The sequence below is a fragment of the Protopterus annectens genome, chromosome 10.part0 (genome assembly GCF_019279795.1).
Source record: "Protopterus annectens isolate FY-2018-M chromosome 10.part0, PAN1.0, whole genome shotgun sequence".
NCBI classification, from domain to species: domain Eukaryota; kingdom Metazoa; phylum Chordata; order Ceratodontiformes; family Protopteridae; genus Protopterus; species Protopterus annectens.
In genome coordinates this window covers 322,393,806-322,416,685 of record NC_056744.1, presented here as the reverse complement: position 1 = coordinate 322,416,685, position 22,880 = coordinate 322,393,806, and the positions used below count along the sequence as shown (strand labels likewise).

General features: G+C 44.5%; 1 protein-coding gene across 1 annotated transcript; it reads right to left on the bottom strand.

Annotated features, from left to right (window-relative positions):
• Positions 1 to 15,973: 15,973 nt before the first annotated feature.
• LOC122814142 (prestalk protein-like) lies at positions 15,974 to 18,886 on the bottom strand. The gene is made up of 4 exons (XM_044086756.1): positions 18,865 to 18,886; positions 18,176 to 18,742; positions 16,809 to 17,507; positions 15,974 to 16,737 (listed from the first exon to the last, which is right to left on the bottom strand). The coding sequence occupies exons 1-4, from the start codon at positions 18,884 to 18,886 to the stop codon at positions 15,974 to 15,976; spliced, it is 2,052 nt and encodes a 683-aa protein (XP_043942691.1).
• Positions 18,887 to 22,880: the final 3,994 nt, after the last annotated feature.

The window sequence follows — 22,880 nt, the reverse complement described above, 5'->3', positions numbered from 1 at the left end:
TTGTAGTCCTCCATTCCCTAGGAATGAAGTCTGTCTGAACACTGTAGTTGAAAGAGAAATTCTAGTGAGCCTGACAGGTCATGTTTCAATCTATTTAGGAGGCATTCTAGGATATTATCAGGACCCACTGGTGCAGTATTTTTAGCTCTGGAGAGTGCAGTAATGACCTGTCTTTTAGTGATAGTTGGAGAGAAATGGTGGAGGATATTTACTGGGGATGAACTGGGTGTGATGGGGTTTGAACTTGGAGCTACATTTATTGACCAGCAAACTTGCTATGTCCCTCAGTTCAGTATAGGAAGTTTCATTTACTATTACCTCAGCACACTGTTGGGTGTTCCCTTTAAGGTTGCATACATACCTGAAAATGTCTTATGGTTATCCTTAAACTGGGAGGCTATTTTTTTATGCCTAGAATTTGGGTTTTGTGAAGTTGATTAGTCCCCTGAGTTGTTTCTTGAGACTGAAAAGGGAGTTATTTGTCTTTTGGGCATGTCCGTTGCTAGTTTTGGACAGGAATCTATTGTAAGTTTATTTCTGTTTAGTAAAAGGATGTTTCTATGCAGTTATTTACATGCTTGTACAGAGTTTCCACAAACATTTTTTGTATAGGCCAGTATGTTCTCTGAGTTTGGGAGGGGGGACCTGGAATTTAGCTATGCCATTGCTTAATGGGGGGGTATTTAGAATTAGAAAAGTTCAAAAAGGTTCTGGGTTTGCTGGGAGTTCAGCCTTTATATTTATTTCAAGGATGACCACTTTGTGATCTGATCAGATTGCTGAGGACATGACACAAGGGGAGTGCAGCATTCCTTTATATTTAGGGGTACCAAATCCAAGATATTTGCTCCCCTATTAGGTCTGCAGACTAGCTGTTCTGGGGTGTTTACATTGACAAAATCCCGGAATCTTTGGGCCTGTATGTCAGTCATTGTGTATGTATGCCAGCTTATGTTGGGATAGTTGAAATCACCCATAAATATGGCCAATCCTATGCATTGAGGTACATGGTGTGGTTAAACTGGATCATAGATGGGGACCTATAGCTAACAAGGATGTGGTATGAGACTTTACCTAAGGTTAGCTGGATATGGAGTTGTTTGAGGATGTCATATTATTTGACCAATCTTGAGGTGAGCTTCCTCTTTATGTAGACTGATACTTCTCCAGCTCTTGTACATGACTGGCTGGTAGCTGGTCTAAATGTGTGGATGGAATTATTGCCTTGTACTGACTGACAGGATGCCTTCTATAGGTTCATAGATAAGTACTAGGATTTCCAAGGCATTAAACTATGTTTCAGTAACTGCACAGATGTCAAAACTCTCCCTGATGAGGACTGCTTCAAGGAAGAGGAGCTTCTTGTTGAGGGTCGTTACACTGAGCAGTAACACCTTTAGGTTATCTTGCTTAGAATTTACTATGTTGGAAGGTTTATCAGATAGACAAATCTGAAAAAAGGCACTAAAGGGGTGGGTAATGTTTTAGCCAATATCTAAAAGCCTAGTGGAGACAGGTGCAGACCATCCCTAGCAATGCAATGTGGTCTCTCAATCATGTCCTCCCAAGCTGACAAATATTGGACCATCCTAGAATAACACCAGTAACTAAGTCAATTGTTAAAGTCAATCATCTTATGTTTAACGTAGAAAAACGTCACAGAACACTGCTGGGATATTCCACTGTTTAATAAAAATCAAAGTATAAAAATATATAAAAAAGCAGGCAAAAATCACAAATCAGATCGCTTTCGGGTGTAACCCTTCTTCAGATCTGAAGAAGGGTTACACCCGAAAGCGCTCTGATTTGTGATTTTTGCCTGCCTTTTTATATATTTTTATACTCTGATTTTATTAAACAGTGGAATATCCCAGCAGTGTTCTGTGACGTTTTTCTTCGTTTTGCATTTGAATGTTTGGCGTCACCCAGAACTTTGGTAAGGTGCTTGATCCTTTTTGACTGACTAATCATCTTATGTTTAATTGTGGTATTATTCTTGGAGAAGGTAGAATGCTTCTCAATATTAGGCTCATACCTGCCTGGGACACATAATCTGCAAGACCTATCATGTCTCTCTTCACATAGTCTGGGGAGGTACATCTCAGGTCACACTCACATGGACTATAACAGAGTCATACTTGTACTTGTGGTGCAGTGTCCTGAGTGTCTGTGAGGTCTGCCGGATCCTTGACTCTGATAGGCAACTGACCAAGACTGTCTTCTTGTTCAGCTTGGTGAGGGGGGTGTCAGTGTGTCTCAAAACAGTCTCTACTGACCAATATTTATTTATTTATTTATTTATTTACATTTTTTTGACCGGGAGTGACCGACTGGACATAGGTCCATTTTCAGCAGAGGCCCGGGAAGAAAAGCTCCACAGTTAAAATAAACAGACAGTAGTTACATTGGATTACATAGTAATTAACAATTTAACATAGCAATTACTTACAGCATATTTACAGATGAAGAACATGGTACATCAGTAGACAACTAGAATCTTTATCTGTGAAGTACATAAAAGACATTAACAAATGTTACAATAAGAAGTTTCTGCTGTATAATAAGTACTAGGCTTATGAGCATCTGAGCTTGCTATAATCAAGGTAGTTAGTGGAGTGGAAAGAAAGGTAGTGGTTGGATGGGGTGGATGATATCAGAGTGGGAGTTGCAAGGGCATAGCCAGCATGTTTGTAGGTGTGCTTTTAGTAAAGTTTTGAAGTGGGTGCATGATGGTATGGAGGTAATTGTGGGTGGGAGGGAGTTCCATAATTTGGCTATGGTGCAAAAGAATAGTGGATAGAGAATAGAATATATTGGGTTGTGTGGCAGTTTGCCTTAATAGCTTAGAGGCTGAGACATTGTGAGATGTGGTTGCATGTGTCCTGGGGATTGTTGCCTTTGTAAAGAGCTTGGGAGGTTGCTAAGAGCAGCGTATAGGAGGCTTTTGAGGTTTGGGTAGGTTGCATTTAAAAGCCATATGTGAGTTTGTATGTCTGATCCATACTAGGTGTGGTATGTGTGTACTGGCATCCTGTTTAGAAATATCAGTCTCTACATGCAAGAGCTTTAGCTCCAGATATGTAGTGTAATTACATCTCTCGAATATGGTGCCAGTTTGCTTAAGAATAAGGAAGTTGTCAGGAAACAGGAGACAATTGCCATTGTCTTAGGATGCCCATTTCCACCAGGCTGGCTACAGAGACAGTAGGAAAGTGCACATCCATAGCTATGAATCCTCTTTTTTGTAATCTAAGGGGGGGCAATTGGGGTTTGGGATTGTTGGGCTGGGGGCAGAGGCATAGGATTAGTCTTAAAACACACTTAAGGTAATGTTTCTCAGTGAGAAAACTAGCTATTCAGCTACATACTTGAGAAAACAGCAGAGGAAGTTTTCTATGGAAAAGTACAGCTCTAGGTGCCTGTGTCTATAAAGGGCACTTCACACCACTGACCACTGTTACACAGCTCTGCACAGGTTGCAGGAGATGAGTTAGAGAGGAATCCAATAAGTAAGCAGTAAAAATGCACTATAAATGTGTGTGTGTGTGTGTGTGTGTGTGTGTGTGTGTGTGTGTGTGTGTGTGTGTGTGTGTGTGTGTGTGTGTGTATGTGTATGTGTATATGTATATATATATATATATATATATATATATATATATATATATATATATGTATATATGGTTTCACTTCAGAATCTCAAACTAGTGAAATATCGAATTTCAGTAGCTCAACACCGAAGTGTAGAATGTGTAGTGGTGGTTTTTGTGTGTTTGTGTTTTTAGTGAGACCTCGGAGTTAGTATATATAAGTAGCGGTTGTGTGGGGGTGCAGGGGGGCTTGCCCCCCATGTTATATGTAGGGTCCACACATGTTTGTTTTGTTGTGTTTGTGTGTGTTTTATTGGTTTGTAGTGTAGGGAGGAAGGTGTATGTCTGCTTGTTTGTGTGTAGAGTGTGTATGTGGGCAGTCGCGATTTTGAATTTCGCTCTTTTGGGATTTTGGGTTTTTCAGTTTTCGGCTTTACAGTCTCGAGATACTGAATATGAGAGATGTTAGTCAAATAGAAATGTTTCATGTCTATCTAAAAGATATAATGGACTTTCTGAAATTTACCATGAAGTATAGTTATACATCCATAGACTTTTTGGATATAAAAGTCATTCAAGATAAAAATGGTGTAATAGACACAAGGTCATTTAGAAAGGATTGTTGGAAAAATAACATACTACCAAAAAAGAGTATGCATCCAAGATATACTTATGATAATATTATGAAAGGCAATTTTTAAGAATGTCCAGATTACACTCAAAGGAGACAGATTTCAAAGAAGCAATGGAAGACATGAGCATACAATTTAAAAATTGTGGATACAAACACCAAGAGATGTCCAAAATGGAACAGTGCGCACGAAACAAACAGCAAGATGAAGGCTTACCGTATTTAAGGGAGACATATAATGAAATAGAAGGAGGAAGAAAGGTGAGAAATAATGAAAGGGGAATAAGGATGACCCTTACTTATACTAAAGACACAGCAAAGATCTGCAATATTATAAGGGACAACTGGAAGATACGAACATCGAATGAAGGATTAAAGCAAATAGTTGGGGATGTCCCAAAATATTGTTTTAAGAATGAAAAGAACTTAAAACAGAACTTATGTAAAGATAAGAAGCAACTGTGTCCTACAGTTTCCCAAAGGAAAGGAACTTGTCCATGTAGAAGATGCACTATGTCCAAATATATAAATACAGAGAGTAAATACACACACCCCACTTTGAAGACAACACATGAGAGTCATTTTCATGCTGATTGTACAACTAAGAATGTAATATACATTGCTACTTGCCTACAATGTGACAGTTTTTACGTAGGTAAAACTGTAAGACAATTAAAATAAAGGATCTCAAAACACATCAGTGATATCAGCCTAAATGACTATATGAATCCGTTAGTGAAGCACTTAAGAGATAATGCTGGACATTATTTTAATTTCAGGGGCTTACAGCTGGTGTCTGGCACAGAAGGAGGAGGTGACTTGAATAACATTGTCAAACTAAAGAAATTAAGTGGATTGGAAAATTGAGAGCGTATAGAATGCCAGGTTTGAACACTGCTTTTCCTCTGAAACCTGCCCTAAAGGGGCGTAGGCTTAAGAAGCATTTGTGAATGGCTGAAGAAGGAGATCAATAATTGGCACTAGAAAAAGGAGTTGGCCTGAGTTGTGCTGTTGATTGGATGAAAGTACGATTAAAAGTTTGGGAAAGATGGCGTGTTACTAGATCTGATGAAGGATTGTAGTTGGATCTGAAAGCACTTCTCCATTGAACAGAAGCCCATCTTTTTATGCTTTTAATTACGTATTAAATTTTATTCAAGCTTTAATATTTTCCATTGGATTCTTTGCCATTGAGTGAAGTGGATGCCCTGGCTTGGAACACTGTGCTTTTTTTTGCTTGGTATATATAGCTACCACTCTCCTACTTTCGTCTACACTCATGCCTTACTACCGCAGGTCTTCATTCACACAATCCATCCACCTCCCTCTTTTCTGGATGCCTTTATTTCCTCTTGCTTTCTTCCTGGCTGACCCAAGTCTTCTTCACCACATTGTCTTCTGCTTTTCTGAATATGTGCCTGAACCACCGTAAGTGGTTCTCTTTGACCTTTTCCTGCAATTGGAGCTGTCTAACCCATAGTGTGCATGCTACCACCTCTCTCATCCACTTCATCTCCATCACCTCTAGCTGTCTAATTGCTCTCATTTTACTGCCCAAGTTTCTGTACCATACAGTAGTACTGGTTGCACCACTGTTTTGTACACCTTACTTTTCCCTGCTTTGGCAATCTTCTGTCATACATGACTCCTGACCCTCTGTGCCAGTTGGATACTCTGATTCTAGCTTTGACCTAACTCAGATGTCTCTTCTCCTTAGCCACCACTCCCAGATACTAGAAGCTGTCAACCTGTTCCACTACTTTCCTTCTATCTCAATTTTCAGGTTATTCTGTTTTCCCCCATTTGCTGCCATTATAACTTTCTTATCTATAGTTCGTTTCATTCCATGTGCCTTCAGTTTTTTTGCATTTCATTCCGCTATCCTTTGCTGAAGTTCCTGCTCAGAACCTGTCTGTAATGCCACATCATCTGCATACAGCATCTTTGTTGATCTGTCTCCATGTAGTCAATCACCAACATGTGCAACAGTGGGCTCAGAGATGACTCCTGAGGCACACCCACTCCACTAGCAAACCCTCTGTGAGACTGAACATTATTTATACCTGAGCCGTTGGATCTTTAGGTTCATAGGTTCATACTAGGCTATCTGCCCGAGGGCATTTACAAGCCTAGCCCATCGTTTTGTGGCTTACGCCACCCCTTTAGTATGGGGAACTATACCCATTATTTTGCTGTGCCTCTGTCGAGCAGTGACACTGAGGTAATCCCTGGGGTATATCTGCGATCTCCCATCCATTGGTCAAGATTTCTCTTGAACAAGGCCAGCGAGGTGCTCTGCCTCACATATACCGGGATTTTGTTCCACAGCATAGGGAGTCTTTGGGTGATGAATCTATCCCTCCAGCACGTCCTATTAATAGCCGTGTTGAGGTTTAAGTCTCCGACCTTGTGGCTCTGATGGATCTAGATTTTTGAGGTGAAGCATATTCATCAAATCTGGGTTTGACATGGCCTTGTATGTTAGGCAAAGGTCACCTCTGAGCAAGCGGTAGCGACTGAATAGAGCTGGAGTTCTTTCAGTCGGGCAGCATAGGACAGATTTTTGAGACCCTTTATCCTTTTGGTGAGGAACTTTTGTGGCCTCTCCAGCTGCTGCAAGTGTCGGGTCAGATACATTCCGAATGGGGCATTGTACTCAATCATTGGTCTGATGAGTGATGAGTAAAGGGAGACTATGACCTCCCTTGATCTAGATGAGAATCCCTTCATGATAAGGTGGGCAATGTAGAAGGTCTTCCTAACTACTTTAGCTACATGGGTGTCGAATGACAGACTACTATCAACCTGGGTCCCCAGGTCCCTGATAACTTCTTCTGTGCTCAGTGGATTGCCACCTATTTGGTAGCTAGGGGTAACCTTGTTTTTCCCAAAGGGTATGACTATGCATTTTTTGGCATTTAACTTTAGGCCATGGCTCTGGCACCAGTTATCCGTTTCTGTGAGACCCTTCTGAAGGATATCTGTGTCAGATGTGTTTTCTACTATGGCCCAGTTTGCAGTCATCTGCAAACTTTGTCAGCCATAACCCTCCTGTGTTTGCTTGTACTTGGAAAAGTAGATGCCAAACAAGAGTGGGCCCAGGACTGAGCCCTGTGGGACACCACTTGTGACAGACTTTGAGTCTGACATGGCGCCAGCAACTCTGACCCTGTGGGTTCTGTCACTCAGCCAGTTTGCAACCCATCTTGTGATGTATGGGTTAACATTTAAGCTGATGAGTTTTTCAATGATACCCGAGTGGGGTATTGTATCGAAGGCCTTCGCCAGATCGAGGTAGGCTGTATGGACTGCCTTTCCCTCATCAATGGCTTTGGTGACTGTTTTGAAAAAGTCAACCAAGTTTAAAAGGCATGATCTGCCTTTGACAAAGCCAAACTGGGTTGGATCCAAAGTCTGCAAATTCCCTATGTCTTTATTTATGAGGTCCATTATGATCCTCTCCATGGCTTTGCAGATAAGGCTTGTCAAGCTAATGGGCGGTAATTTCCAGGGTCGGTGGAGGCACCGCCTTTGTGAAGTGGGACCACAGTTGCAGTGCGCCACTCCTGGAGTGCGTATCCAGAGGTAAGACTTTGATTAAACAGCTGTCCTAGCTGTGGGTTTAATTCCTCATTGAGTTCGTGGAGCACACAGCCGGGGACACCATCAGGTCCCATGGATGCTGTGTTTTTGCTTTGGAGAGAGCAGTTCTCACTTGGGCGTTGGAGATGTTTGGGGGCTGCAATCGTTTGGTATAGATATCTCTCCTTTTGGGGAGGGGAGAAGTTTGCACTGAACCTGTCAGCCAGTATGTTGGCAATGTCTGTAGGATCAGTAATCTTCACATCATTTTGAACTAGTTCTGAGCATATCTGGGAGTTTCCTCCCAGGTTTCTAACATAGCTAAAGAAGGCCTTATGATTGTCTTTTGAGTCTTTAGCTATTTTTCTCTCAAAATTTGCTTTGGATGATTTTATGAGAGCTCTTAGTTTTTTACTTATAGTGATCAAGGGTGTCTTACCTTTTAAGGATTTTGCTCTATCTTGTAGTAGCTTCCTCCTTTTGTTGTAGAGTTTGTTTATGGCTGGGGTCCACCAGACTGGACGCTTGCCTTTGGTACAAAGAGTCTTTGTTTTGCTTGGGATTGCCTTATCCATGCAGTCCTGCAGGTGCTGGTAGAAGGCATTTGTAAGTGATTCAGCGGCTTGAGTACTGTTTTCCGCCGGCTCGGGGACCTTAAAGGAGACCACACTAGTCTTTAGAAGTGTGAAGTCGACTTTCGAGAAGTTCTTTACTGTGGTCTTTTTTATTTCAGGTGGGGTGGGATGAGGACCTCCAGCGAGATTAGTTTGTGATCTGATCTCACCAGTGAGGGGTATACTTCCGGTGTTGAACATTGTGCTCCCATGTTCGTGATGATGAGATCAAGTATGTTATCTCCTCTTGTGGGGATGGTGACTAGTTGTTCCATGGCATTTGAGTTTATGAATTCCAGGAACTTTTGGGCTAGGGTGTTTGGGCTTGAGTAGTGTTCCCAGTCTATATTAGGGTAATTGAAGTCACCTAGTATGATGGTGTTTGGTGATACATTTATCCCTCTAGTGTTTTCAGGAAGGCCATGTGAGGTTCCTGAGTTTGTGAGGGTGGCCTGTAACATGCTACAATTTGCAGAGCAGTCTTGCCTATGGTTAATTGCACCTGGATGGTCTCCGATGCATCGTGCGTTGCCACCAGTCTTGAGGTGTGGGTGTCCTTGATGAATATGGATACCCCCCCCCTCCTTTCTTGGTATTGTCTGGATTTTGGGGCGGAGCATGATATGAGGTAAAACCTGATAGTGCTGGGGTGCTCTCAGGAGCCTTGAACCAGGTTTCTGTCACAGCACAGACATCAATGTTCTCCATACTGAGAAGGGCCACGAGTGTGTGCATTTTGAGATTTAGACTTCTGGCATTGAGCAGCATTACCCTTAGTTTTTCCTTTTTTGTGTTCTAGGGTGGTAGGTTTAGAATTTGAGCCTTGCCTAAAAAAGGCACTATGGGGGTGGCAAGAGCCTTTGCCAATATCCGGAATCCCAGGGGTGACAGGTGCAAGCCGTCCCTTGACAGCGTGGCTTGTCCAGCATGTCATCCCAGGCAGACAGACACTGGATCCCCTTTGAATGACACCAGTGTTTAAGCCAATTGTTAAAGCTGATCATCTTATCTCTGTATTGTGGCATCATTCTTGGTGAAGGTAGGATACTGCTCAAGGTCAGGGTCATACCTGCCTGGGCTACATAATCAGAGAGCTCCTCAATGTCTCTTTTCATGTAGGCCCAGGGGGTGCGTCTCAGGTCGTTTACACCAGCGTGGACAATGACTGAGTCATATTTGTACCTGCTGTTGAGAGACCTGAGTGCTTGCGTTATGTGGCGGATTCTAGCGCCCGACAGGCAGCTTACTGTGACCTTCTCCTTACTCAGTCTGGTGAGCGGGACGTCAGTGTGTCTGACTATGGAGTCACCAATGACTAGTGTGTCTGGCATTGTGTTTGGCCTTAAGGGCTGTGACTGTTTGACACTCTGACTGTGAGGTCTATGTGTTGCAGGTGTTGTGTTCTGAGGTGGTGGTTGTTTGGGTGTCTGCTTTGGTGGCCTCTGCTGTTTTGGTAGATTTTTGATCAGAGCCTCCGAGTATGTCTTTGTGTGTTTATGTGTATGATTTGAGGTTGTGATGGTACTATGTGAGACTGGGTCTATAGTGTGTGTGGTAACCTTCTCCTCCTGACTGATCTTGCCAGTCCTATGTTGAGAGAGCTCAGCCTCCAGTTTGGCCGTATAGTTGCATCTCTCGCATGTATTTGTGTTTTGTGGGAGGAGGAGAGGGTTGTCTGTGTACATGAGGCAATTGTAACATTGCCTCAATATTCCCAGGTTCACCAGCTGAGCAGGAGAGGACACTAGCAACTGATCCTCGACATGCTAGAAGGAATAGACAAAAACTTTAAAAAGATTCCGGGGGACGTGGGTGACCGAGAAATGGGGGTTTGCCTTTTTGGGGTACTATCTATGACAAGAGTGCCGTATCAAGGTAATAAGTACTGTAGGAGCAAGTGCTAGGTTTAACAGATAGAGACTAGTCTACTTGGAGTCAAGTAGAGATGATCTTTTTAGTTATAGGATACGCAGATTAGATCAGTAGTATAGTTCGAGGAAGGTAGTTTTAAGAGAAAATTTGAAGAGTGGACTTTAGGTAGCCCGAATAGTTTAAACCTGCTTAACCGGCGCTGCCAGTGGCAACTCCGTGCTAAATCGCGCTAAATCGCGCTAAAGCGCGCTAAAACGCGCTTTATAGCAGGGGGCTGGAAAAGACAGGAAATGACCCAAAATGGCCAATAGACTACAAGTTACTGCCTTAAACCACTCCTCTAAGGACAAACAGGCAGCTCAGTACTCCCCACTCTCACTGGTGAGTAAAGACACTTCCCCCTGACCAAACAAGGAAAATGGAGAAACACAAGAACCAAGACAAAGCCCAGGGATCAGCAAAATCTGGTCTCTGGAACACTAGTTAGGAAAGTATGGAAAACAAGGATATTTTTTTTGTTTCAAGTTTTTTTTACAGAAAAGCAGAAAACATAATAAATGCTATGATTTTCGACTAAATGCTATCAAAAGCTAGTACACTTGAGTGTATTAGCCTGTAGTTTAACTTTTAGGCAAAACTTAAACTAGCAAGTGCAGTAAACAGTTTTAGCTTATAAACACAGTAAAAACAGTGCAAACTTTGATAAAACAAGCAGAAACAGTAGTCGAAAGGCACAAAAAGTCGAAAAAGCCAAGAAAAATACTTAAAATCTGGAAAGGTAGTCTTTTCTGGTCTCTGCTGCTAGAGGAACACTGCTGGCCACCACGAGGAGCTGTGCTGAGTTCTCAATAGCTGGAAAAGCCCGCACTAATCCTACCAGGAAAAGCCTGCACTAATCCTACCAGTGTTTCTAGGACTTCAAACCACCACAGGACTGCCCAAATCAGCTTTCATGGGACCTTGCCATATGCTTTCTCCAAGTCTAGGAATGTCCAGTTGGACTCTTTCCTCATCTTTAGCTTCTTCTTATGTATCTGGCACACTACAAGCATCTGGTTTGTTGTTCTGCATCCTGATCTGAATTCAAACTGCTCACCTCCCATCCCACTTTCTACTGTACTCTGCCCATATGTTTACCAGTCACCTTTTCCAGCATTTCAATGCAGTATGACAGGAGTTACCTTTGTACTGCCTACAGTTCTGAATGTCCCCTTTGCTCTTGTACACTGGCATTAGTGTGCTTATTCTTCTGTCATCTGGGATACGCCTTTCTCTCCACACTGGTAGAAGTATCCTCCTGAGTCACATCTCCAATATCTCAGCCAGCATCTTTATTATATCTGCTGTGACCCCATCTGAGCCTGCTGCTTTCCCTGACTTCATCTTCCTTAGTGCTGTTGTTACTTCTTCTAAAGTGGGCTCCTATTCTTCTTTCAATGTAGGCTTTGTCTGGGGAAGTACAGCTTCTGTAGGGTTTTCTTCATTCAGTACTCCTTCCATCTGCCTATGATGTCCTGTGGCCTGGTGAGTAGGTTGCTGCTGGAATTCCTTATCAAGAGTGCCTGCCTATCTTTTTTATCTTTCTGTTTTGCCTTTGCAACCTGACAGAGTCTCTTTGCACCACCTACCAAGTCACTTTCCAGAATATGGTAGAGAGCCCCTGATGCCTTGTTCTTTCATAAGTTCATAGGTTCATAGTTAGGTACTAGGCTATCTGCTCAAGGGCATTTATAAGCTTAGCCAGAGTGTGTCAGCTTTCGCCACCCCATTGATTAATTAACTGAGCATCTGTCAAGAAGAGCCAATGAAGTGATCCCAGAGGTGTATTTTCTGTTACCCATCCACTCGTCAAGGTTTCTCTTGCAGAGTTTTAGAGAGGGGCTCTGCCTAATGTAGTTAAGAATTTTGTTCCAAAGCATGGAGAGTATCTGTGACAAGAATCTATCCCTCCAACATGTTCTATTTATTGTTGTGGTGAGGTTTAGCTCACTAGAGCGAGTGGCTTGCAGTGACTTGGATTTCTTTAGGTGGAGCATGTCCATCAATTCTGAGTTGGACATGGCTTTGTAAGTCAGGCAGATATCACCTCTGAGTAAGTGATATGTGACTGAGCACAGCTGGAGTTTTTCCAGTCAGGCTGCATAGGACATATGTTTGAGGCCAGTAATCCTCTTGGTGAGGTACTTTTGTGGTCTTTCCAGCTGTTGGAAGTGTCTTGTGAGGTACATCCCAAATGAGGCATTGTACTCTATGATGGGTCTGATGAGTGATGAGTAGAGGGGCACTATAACTTCTTTTTTTCTAGATGTGAACCCTTTAGTAATTAGATGGGCTACATAGAAGGATTTTCTAACTACTTTGGCAATATGATTGTCAAAGGAGAGATTACTATCTACCTGGGTCCCCAGATCTCTTATTACCTCTTCTGTATTAAGGGGGTTGCCACCTATGTGGTGATTCATGGGTGTTTTGTTTTTCCCAAACGGGATGACTATGCATTTTTTGGCATTTAGCTTGAGACCATGACTTTGACATCAGGTGTCCATCTCAGTAAGGCCCTTTTGGAGAATGTCCGTGTCAGCCAGAGTCAATTATGGCTCCCAGTATGCAGTCATTGGCAAACTTGGTTAGCCATAGCCCTCCTGTGTTTGCCTGTACTTCTGAGAAGTATATGCCAAACAGTAGGGGTCTCAGGACTGAGCCTTGTGGGACACCACTTGTGACTGGTTTAGAGTCGGACCTGGAGCCCTCTATTCTTAACGTGTGAGTTCTGTCTGTAAGCCAGTTGGCAACCCATCTCATGACATAGGGGTTTATGTTCAGGCTGGTGAATTTTTCTATAATTCCCAAGTGGGGTATGGTGTCAGAAACCTTGGTGAGGTCAAGGTAGGCTGTGTGAACTACCTTCTCCTCATCTATGGCCTTGGTGACTGTCTCGAAGAAGTCAACCAGGTTTAGTAGGCATGATCTGCCCTTAACAAAGCCAAAATGGGTCGGGTCAAGTGTTTGGAGGTTCCCAATGTCTTTGCTAATGAGATCCACGATGATGTGCTCCATAGCCTTGCAGACTAGGCTAGTCAGGCTTATGGGGCGATAGCTACCAGGGTGATGCTGTGGCCCCTCCTTTGTGGAGCAGAATAAGCATTGCTGTACGCCATTCTATGGGCACATAGCCTGTGAAGAGGCTAAGGTTGAACAGTGTGTTTGGGTGGGTGGTTAGTTCATTCTGTAGTTCGTACAAGATGCAGCCTGGGACAACATCTGACCCCACTGATGCTATGCTTTTGGCTTTTGAAGGGCTGTTTTCACCTGTGTGTCTGTGATTTCTGGGACACTACACTTTTCCGGTATTGTTGTGGGCCCTTTTGGGGGTGAGAGGGGGTGAAGTTTGCACTGAATCTATCTGCCAGGATGTTGGCAATATCAGTGGGTTCAGTATATTTTGTGCTTCTTTGCACTAGCTCAGAGCATATCTGCGAGTTGCCACTTAGATTCTTGACATAGCTAAAGAAGGCTTTGTGGTTATATTTTGAATCCTTGGCTATTTTTCTTTTGATGTTAGCTTTGCAGGATTTTATGAGGAACCTTAGTTTTTTACTGATACTGATCGGGGATGTCTTTCCTTCTTGGGATTGGCTTTTTTTCTGAACTAGTTTCCTCCTTCTATTGTATAGCCTATTTATGGCAGGGGTCCACCAGACTGGTTTCCTTCTCTTAAGGGAGTGAGTCTTGGTTTTGTTAGGGATGACACGATCCATGCATCCTTGTAGGTGCTCACAGAGTGTATTTGTAAAGGTTCCTGCATCTTGGACACTGTTATCCTTTAGCATGGGGGTTGTGAAACGTACCACCTCTGTCTTAAGTAAGGTGAAGTTTTCTATAGAAAAGTTTTTCACTGTGGTTTCCTTGGTTGGAGGTGGTGGAGTGGTGTTGACATCCAGAGTGATTAGTTATAGGTCTGATCTAACCAGTGACAGGTTGACATCCAGTGTGGAACACCTGTCATCCATGTTGGTGATGATCAGGTCCAATATGTTTTCATCTCTGGTAGGGGAGTTTACCAGCTGATCCAGGGCATTTGAGTTGAGGGTAGTACAGTAACCTTCATTGAGGGTGGTACAGTCACCTTCAGTGAGAATGGTACAGTGATCATCAGTCTGGATAGTACATGCATCTTCCATGAGGGTGTTACAGTCATTTTCAGTGAGGATGTGTACTACAATCATCTTCAGTGAGGGCGGTACAGTCATCTTCACTGAAGGTGGTACAGTCACCTTCAGTGAGGGTGGTATGGTCATCTTCATTGAGGATGGTACAGTCACCTTCAATGAGTGTCGTACAGTCATCTCCGGTGAGAATGGTACAGTCATCTTCAGTGAGGGTGGTACAGTCACTTTCAGCGAGGGCAATACAGTCATCACCAGTGAGAGCAGTACAGTCATCTTCAGTGAGGGAAGTACAGTCATTTTCAGTGAGGGTGGTACAGTCATGTTCAGTGAGTGTGGCTAAGTCACCTTCAGTGAGTGTGGTACAGTCACTTTCAGTGACAGAGGTACAGTCATCTTCAGTGATGGAGGTACACTCATCACTAGTGGGGATGGTATAGTCATCTTCAGTGAGGGTGGTACAATCACCTTTAGTGAGTGTGGTACAGTCATCACCAGAGAGGATGGTACAGTCATCACCAGTGAGGATGGTACAGTCACCTTGAGTGACTATGCTTCATTCACCTTCAGTGAGGGTTTTACACTCATCACCAGAGAGGATGGTAAAGTCATCTTCAGTGAGTATGGTACAGTTACTTTCAGTGAGTGTGGTACAGTCATCACCACTGAGGAAGGTACAGTCATCTTCAGTGAGGGTGGTACAGTCATCTTCAATGAGGGTGGTATAGTCACCTTCGGTGTTGCACAGTCATCAACAGTGGAGATGGTACAGTCATCACCATTGATGGTGGTACAGTCATCTTCAGTGAGGATGGTAAAATCATCTCCAGTGAGGGTGGTACAGTAATCTTCAGTGAGGGTTGTACAGTACCCTTCAGTAACTGTGATACAATGATCACCAGTGAGGATGTTACAGTTATCTTCAGTGAAGGTGATACAGTCATTTTCATTGTGGATGGTACAACAGTCATCTTCAGTGAGTTCAGTACAGTCATCTTCAGTGAGAGTAGTAGAGTCACCTTCAGTGAGGGTGGTACGGTCATCTTCAGTGAGGATGGTACAGTCATCTTCAGTGAGTGTGGTACAGTCATCACCACTGAGGATTGTACAGTCATCACCAGTGAGGGCAGTTCAGTGAACTTCAGTGAGGGTGGTACAGTCATCTTCCATGAGGATGGTACTATAGTCATCTTCAGTGCGGGGCGGTACAGTCATCTTTGGTGACGATGGTACTGCAGTCATCTTCACTGAGGGTGGTACAGTCTTCTTCAGCAAGGGTGGTACATTCACCTTCAATGAGGGTGGTACAGTCATCTTCAGTGAGGATGGTACTACAGTCATCTTCAGTGAGGGTGGTACAGTCATCTTCAGTGAGGATGGTACTACAGTCATCTTCATTGAGGGTGGTACAGTCATCTTCAGTGAGGGCGGTAAATTCATCTTCAGTGAGGGCGGTGCAGTCCCCTTCAGTGAGTGTAGTACTACAGTCACCTTCAGTGAGGGTGGTAAAGTCATCACCAGTTAGGATGTATAGTCATCTTCATTGAGGGTTGTACAGTCATCTTCAGTGAGGGCGGTACAGTCATTTTCCATGAGGATGGTACAGTCACCTTCAGTAAGTGTGGTACAGTCATTACCAGTGAGAATGGTACAGTCATTTTCAGGGAGGGTGGTACAGTCACCTTTAGTGAGGATCGTGCAGTCACCTTCAGTGAGGGTGGTACAGTCATCTTCAGTGAGGATCGTGCAGTCACCTTCAGTGAGGGTGGTACAGTCATCTTCAGTGAGGATGTTACAGTCACCTTCAGTGAGGGTGGTACAGTCACCTTCAGTGAGAGCAGTACAGTCATCTTCAGTGAGGGTGCTACAGTCATCCCCAGTGAGGATGGTACAGTCATCACCAGTGAGGGTGGTACAGTCATCTTTAGAGTGTGTGGAACAGTCACTTTCAGTGAGGGCAGTACAGTCATCACTAGTGAGGGTGATACAGTCACCTTCAGTGAGAGTGGTACAGTCATCTTCAGTGAGGGTGGTACAGTCCTCTTCAATGAGGGTGGTACAGTCACCTTCAGTGAGGGTGATACTGTCATCTTCAATGAGGATGGTATTAAGGCCATATTTTTGGGGGATGGTACAGTCAACTTCAGTGATGATGATGCAGTCTTCACCAGTGCGAGTGGTACAGTCACCTTCTGTGAGTGTGATACAGTCACCTTCAGTGAGGGTGGTACAGTCATCACCAATGAAGATGGTACAGTCATTACCAGTGAGGGTGGTACAGTCACCTTTAGAGAGTGTGGAACAGTCACTTTCAGTGAGGGCAGTACAGTATCACTAGTGAGGGTGATACAGTCACCTTCAGTGAGGGTGGTACAGTCATCTTCAGTGCGGGTGGTACAGTAACCTTCAGTGAAGGTGGTACAGTCACCTTCAATGAGTATGGTGCAGTGATCACCAGTGAGGATGGTACAGTCATCTTCATTGAGGATGGTACTACTGTTACCTTCAGTGAGGGTGGTACAGTGACCTTCAGTGAGGGTGGTACAGTAATCTTCAGTGAGAGCAGTACAGTCATCTTCACTGAGTGGGGTACAGTCACCTTCAGTGAGTGTGGTACACTCACATTCAGTGAGGGCATTACAGTAATCTTCAGTGAGGGTGGTACTTTCATCACCAGTGAGGATGGTACAGTCACCTCCAGTGCAGGTGGTACAGTCTTCACCAGTGAAGATGGTACTGTCACCACAAGTGAGGGTGGTACAGTCACCTTCAGTGAGTGTGGTACAGTCACCTTCAGTTAGGGCAGTAGAGTCATCACCAGTGAGGGTGGTACAGTCACCTTCAGTGAGGGTGGTACAGTCATCTTCAGTGAGTGTGGTACAGTAACTTTCAGTGAGAGTGGTACAGTAACCTTCAGTGAGTGTGGTATAGTGATCACCAGTGAGGATGGTACAGTCATCTTCCGTGAGGGTGGTACAGTCATCTTCCGTAAGGGAGGTAGAGTCATCTTCAGTGAGTCTGGTGAAGTCACCTTCAGTGAGTGCGGTACAGTCACCTTCAGTAATGGATGTTCAGTCATCTTCATTGAGGGAGGAGCAGTCATTACTAGTGGGTATGGTACCATCATCTTCAGTGAGGGTGGTACAGTCACCCTCACTGAAGATGATGGTATAGTCATCATCCGTGAGGTGGTACAGTCATCGCCAGTGAGGCTGGCACAGTCACCTTCACTGAGGGTGGTACAGTCATCACCAGTGAGGATTGTACAGTCATCACTAGTGCGGAAGGTACAGTCACCTTCAGTGACTATGATACAGGCACCTTTGCTGAGGGTGGTACAGTCATCAGCAGTGAAGATAGTATAGTCATCTTCAGTGAGGATGGTACAGACATTTTAAGTGAGGGTGGTATAGTCACCTTCAGTGAGTGTTGTACATTCATCAACAGTGAGAATGGTACAGTCTTCACTAGTGAGGGTGGTACAATCACCCTCAGTGAGGGCAGTACAGTCATCTTCAGTGAGGGTGGTACAGTAACCTTCAGTGAGGCTGGTACAGCCCCCTTCAGTGAGTGTGGTACAGTGATCACCAGTCAGGATGGTACAGTCATCTTCAGTAAGGGTGGTACAGTCATCTTCAGTGAGGGTGGTACAGTCACCTTCAGTGAGGGTGGTGTGTTAATCTTCAGTGAAGATGGTGCAGTCACCTTAAGTGCGTGTGGTACAGTCGTCATCAGTGAGGATGGCACAGTCATCTTCAGTGAAGGTGGTACATTCACCTTCAGTGAGGGTGGCACAGTCGTCTTCAATGATGATGGTACTACAGTCATCTTCAGTGAGGGCTGTACAGTCCTCTTCAGTGAGTGTGGTGCACTCACCTTCAGTGAGAGTGCCACAGTCATCTTCACTGAGGATGGTACAACAGTCATCTTCAGTGAGGGTGGTACAGTCATCTTCAGTGAGGATGGTACTACAGTCATCTTCAGTGAGGGTGATACTGTCTTCTTCAGTGAGGGTGGTATGGTCACCTTTAGTGAGGGTGGTACAGCCATCTTCAGTGAGGGCAGTAAAGTCATCTTCATTGAGGGTGGGGCAGTCATCACCAGTGAGAATTGTACAGTCATCTTCAGTAAGGATGGTACAGTCATCTTCAGTGAGGGAGGTACTGTCACCTTCAGTGAGGGTGGTACAGTCACCTTCAGTGAGGGTGGTACAGTCATCTTCAGTGAGGATGGTACAGTCACCTTCAATGAGTGTGGTAAAGTCATCACCAGTGAGTGCAGTACAGTCATCTTCAGTTAAAGCAGTACAGTCATCTTAAGTGAGTGTGGTACAATCTCCTTCAGTGAGTGTGGTACAGTCACCTTCAGTGAGGGTGGTACAGTCATCTTTAGCGAGGGAGGTACAGTCATACCCAGTGACGATGGCACAGCCATCCTCAGTGAGGGAGGTACAGTCATCTTCAGTTAAAGCCGTACAGTCATCTTAGGTGAGTGTGGTACAATCTCCTTCAGTGTGTGTGGTACAGTCATCAGCAGTGAGAATGGTACAGTCATCACCAGTGAGAGTGGTACAGTCACTTTCATTGAGTGTGATACAGTCACCATCAGTGAGTGTGGTACAGTCATCACCAGTGAGAATGGTACAAACATCATTAGTGAGGGTGGTACATTCACCTTCAATGAGTGTGGTACAGTCACCTTCAGCGAGGGCAGTGCATTCATCATGAGTGAGGGTGGTAGAGTCACCTTCAGTGAGGGCGGTACAGTCATATTGAGTGAGGGTGGTATAGTAACCTTTGGAGAGTGTCATACAGTCATCACCAGCGAGGATGGTACAGTCATCTTTAGTGAGGGTGGTACAGTCATCTTTAGTAAGGGTGGTACAGTCATCTTCAGTGAGGGTGGTGCAGTCATCAAAAGTGTGGATGGTACCGTCATCCTCTGTGAGGGCTCCACAGCCAACTTCAGTGACTGTGCTACAGTCATCACCACTGAGGCTGGTACAGTCTTCACCAGTGAGAGTGCTACAGTCACCTTTAGTGAGAGTGCTACAGTCACCTTTAGTGAGTGTGGTACAGTCACCTTCAGTGGAGGTGGTACAGTCTTCACCAGTGAAGATGGTACTGTCATCACCAGTGAGGGTATTGCAGTCACCTTTAGTGAGGTTGATACAGACACCTTCAGTGAGTGTGGTAAAATCTTCATCAGTGAGGATGGTACCGTCATCTTCTACAAGGGTGGTACAGTTACCTTCACTGAGGCGGTAAAGTCATCAACAGTGAGGATGGTACACACATCTTCAGTGAAGGTGGCACAGTCACATTCTGTGAGTGTAGTACAGTCATCACCAGTGAGTGCAGTACAGTCATCTTCAGTGAGGGTGGTACAGTCACCTTCTGTGAGGGTGGTAGAGTCATCATCAGTTAAAACAGTACAGTCATCTTCAGTGAGTGTGGTACAGTCTCCTTCAATGGGTGTGGTACAGTCATCAGCATTGAGGATGGTACAGTCATCACCAGTGACAGTGGTACAGTCACTTTCAGTGAGTGTGGTACAGTCACTATCAGTGAGGATGGTGCAGTCAACGCCAGTGAGGATGGTACAGTCATCAACAGTGAGGGTGTTACAGTCACCTTCAATGAGTGTGGAACAGTCACTTTCAGTGAGGACAGTGCAGTCAACACTATTGAGGATGGTACAGTCATCTTTAGTGTGGGTGGTACAGTCAATTTCAGTGAGTGTGACACAGTCATCACCAGTGAGGGCAGTACAGTAATCTTCAGTGAGGGAGGTACAGTCATCTTCAGTGAGGGTGGTACAGTCATCTTCAGTGAGTGTGGTTCAGTCACCTTCAGTGACGAAGGTACAGTCATCTTCAGTGAGGGTGGTACAATCACATTTACTGAGTGTGGTAATGTCATCATTAGAGAGGATGGTGCAGTCATCACCAGTGAGGATGGTACAGTCACCGTGAGTGACTATGGTTCATTCACCTTCAGTGAGGGTGTTACAGTCATCACTAGAGAGGATGGTAAAGTCATCTTCAGTGAGGATGGTACAGTTACCTTCAGTGAGTGTGGTACAGTCATCACCACAGAGGAAGGTACAGTCATCTTCAGTGAGGGTGGTACAGTCATCTTCAATGAGGGTGGTATAGTCACCTTCAGAGCTGCACAGTTATCAACAGTGAGGATGGTACAATCATCACCGGTGAGGGTGGTACAGTCACCTTCAGTGAGGGCTGTAAAATCATCTTCAGTGAGGGTGGTACAGTAACCTTCAGTGAGGTTGTACAGTCACCTTCAGTAACTGTGTTGCAGTGATCACCAGTGAGCATGGTACAGTTATCTTCAGTGAAGGTGGTATAGTCATGTTCATTGTGCATGGTACTACAGTCATCTTCAGTGAGTTTGGTACAGTTATCTTCAATGAGGGTGGTAAAGTCAACTTCAGTGAGGGTGGTACGGTCATCTTCAGTGAAGATGGTACAGTCATCTTCAGTGAGTGCGGTACAGTTATCACCATTGAGGATGGTGCAGTCATCTTCAGTGAGGATGGTACAGTCATCTTCAGTGAGGGTGGTACAGTCTTCACCAGTAAGGGCAGTTCAGTGAACTTCAGTGAGGGTGGTACAGTCATCTTCAGTGAGGATGGTACTACAGTAATCTTCATTGAGGATGGTACAGCCATCTTCATTGAGGGTAGTACAGTCATTAGCAGTGAGGATGGCACAGTCATCTTCAGTGAGGGTGGTAAATTTATCTTCAGTGAGGGCGGTGCAGTCCCCTTCAGTGAGTGTAGTACTACACTCACCTTCAGTTGAGGGTGATACAGCCATCACCAGTGAGGATGGTACAGTCATCTTAACTGAGGGTGGTACAGTCATCTTCAGTGAGGGCGGTACAGTCATTTTCCATGAGGATGGTACATTCACCTTCAGTAAATGTGGTACAGTCATTGCCAGTGAGGATGGTACAGTCATTTTCAGTGAGGGTGGTACAGTCACCTTTAGTGAGGGTAGTGCAGTCACCTTCAGTGAGGGTGGTACAGTCATCTTCTGTGAATTTGGTACAGTCACCTTCAGTGAGGGTGGTGCAGTCACCTTCAGTGAGAGTGGTAAAGTCATCTTCAGTGAGGATGGTACAGTCACCTTCATTGAGTTTGGTACAGTCATCACCAGTGAGGATGGTACTGTCACCTTCAGTGAGGGTGGTACAGTCATCTTCACTGAGGGAGGTAAAGACATCTTCAGTGAGGGTGGTACAGTCATCTTCCATGAGGATGGAACTACAGTCATCTTCAGTGGGGGTTGTACAGTCCTTTTCAGTGAGTGTGGTACAGTCACCTTCAGTGTGGATGGTACAGTCATCTTCAGTGAGGATGGTACTACAGACATCTTCAGTGGGGGCGGTACAGTCATCTTCAGTGAGGATAGTACTATAGACATCTTCAGTGGAGGTGGTAGAGTCATCTGCAATGAGGATGGTACTACAGTCATCTTCACTAAAGGTGATACAGTCGTCTTCATTGAGGGTGGTACAGTCAACTTCACTTAGTGTGGTACAGTCATCTTCAATGATAATGGTACTACAGTCATCTTCAGTGAGGGTGATACAGTCACCTTCAGTGAGTGTGGTACTACAGTCACCTTCAGTGAGAGTGCTACAGTCATCTTCAGTAAGGGTGGTACAGTCACCTTCAGTAAGGCTAGTACAATCATCACCAGTGGGGATGGTACAGTCATCATTATTGAGGGTTGTACAGTCATGTTCAGTGAGGATGGCACAATCACCTTCAGTAAGTGTGGCACAGTCATTACCAGTGAGGATGGTGCTGTCATTTTCAGTGAGGGTGGTACAGTCATCTTCAGTGAGAGCAGTACAGTCATCTTCAGTGAGTGTGGTACAGTCACCTACAGTGAGTGTCGTACAGCCATCACCAGTGAGTGCAGTACATTCATCATCAGTGAGGGTTGTACAGTCACCTTCAGTGAGGGTGGTACAGTCATCTTCTGTGAGAGCAATACAGTCATCTTTAGTGAGTGTGGTACAGTCATCTTCAGTGAGTGTGGTACAGTCACCTTCAGTGAGGGCAGTATAGTCCTCTTCAGTGAGGTTGGTACAGTCATCTCCAGTGAGGATGGTGCAGTTATCCTCAGTGAGCCCTCTACAGCCAACTTCAGTGACTGTGGTAAAGTCATCACCAGTGAGGACGGTACAGTGTTCTCCAGTGAAAGTGGTACAGTCACCTTCAGTGAGTGTGGTACAGTCACTTTCAGTGCGTGCAGTACAGTCAACACCAGTGAAGATGGTACAGTCATCACCAGTGAAAGTGCTACTGTCAAATTCAGTGAGTGTGGTACAGTCATCACCAGTGAGGATGGGATAGTCATCTTCAGTCAGGGTGGTACAGTCATCTTCAGTAAGTG

What these genes read in the sequence shown, in the direction of transcription:
- LOC122814142 (XM_044086756.1), bottom strand. Translation starts at nt 18,886, where the DNA reads ATGGCTGTGCCATCGTCACTGG. An exon ending in GGCTGTGCCATCGTCACTGG is followed by an intron (nt 18,743 to 18,864) that starts GTATGACTGTAC and finishes CTTTAACTGAAG; the next exon opens with ATGACTGTACTGCACTCACT. An exon ending in CTGTACCACCCTCACTGAAG is followed by an intron (nt 16,738 to 16,808) that starts GTGACTGTATCA and finishes CACTCTCTAAAG; the next exon opens with GTGACTGTACCACCCTCACT.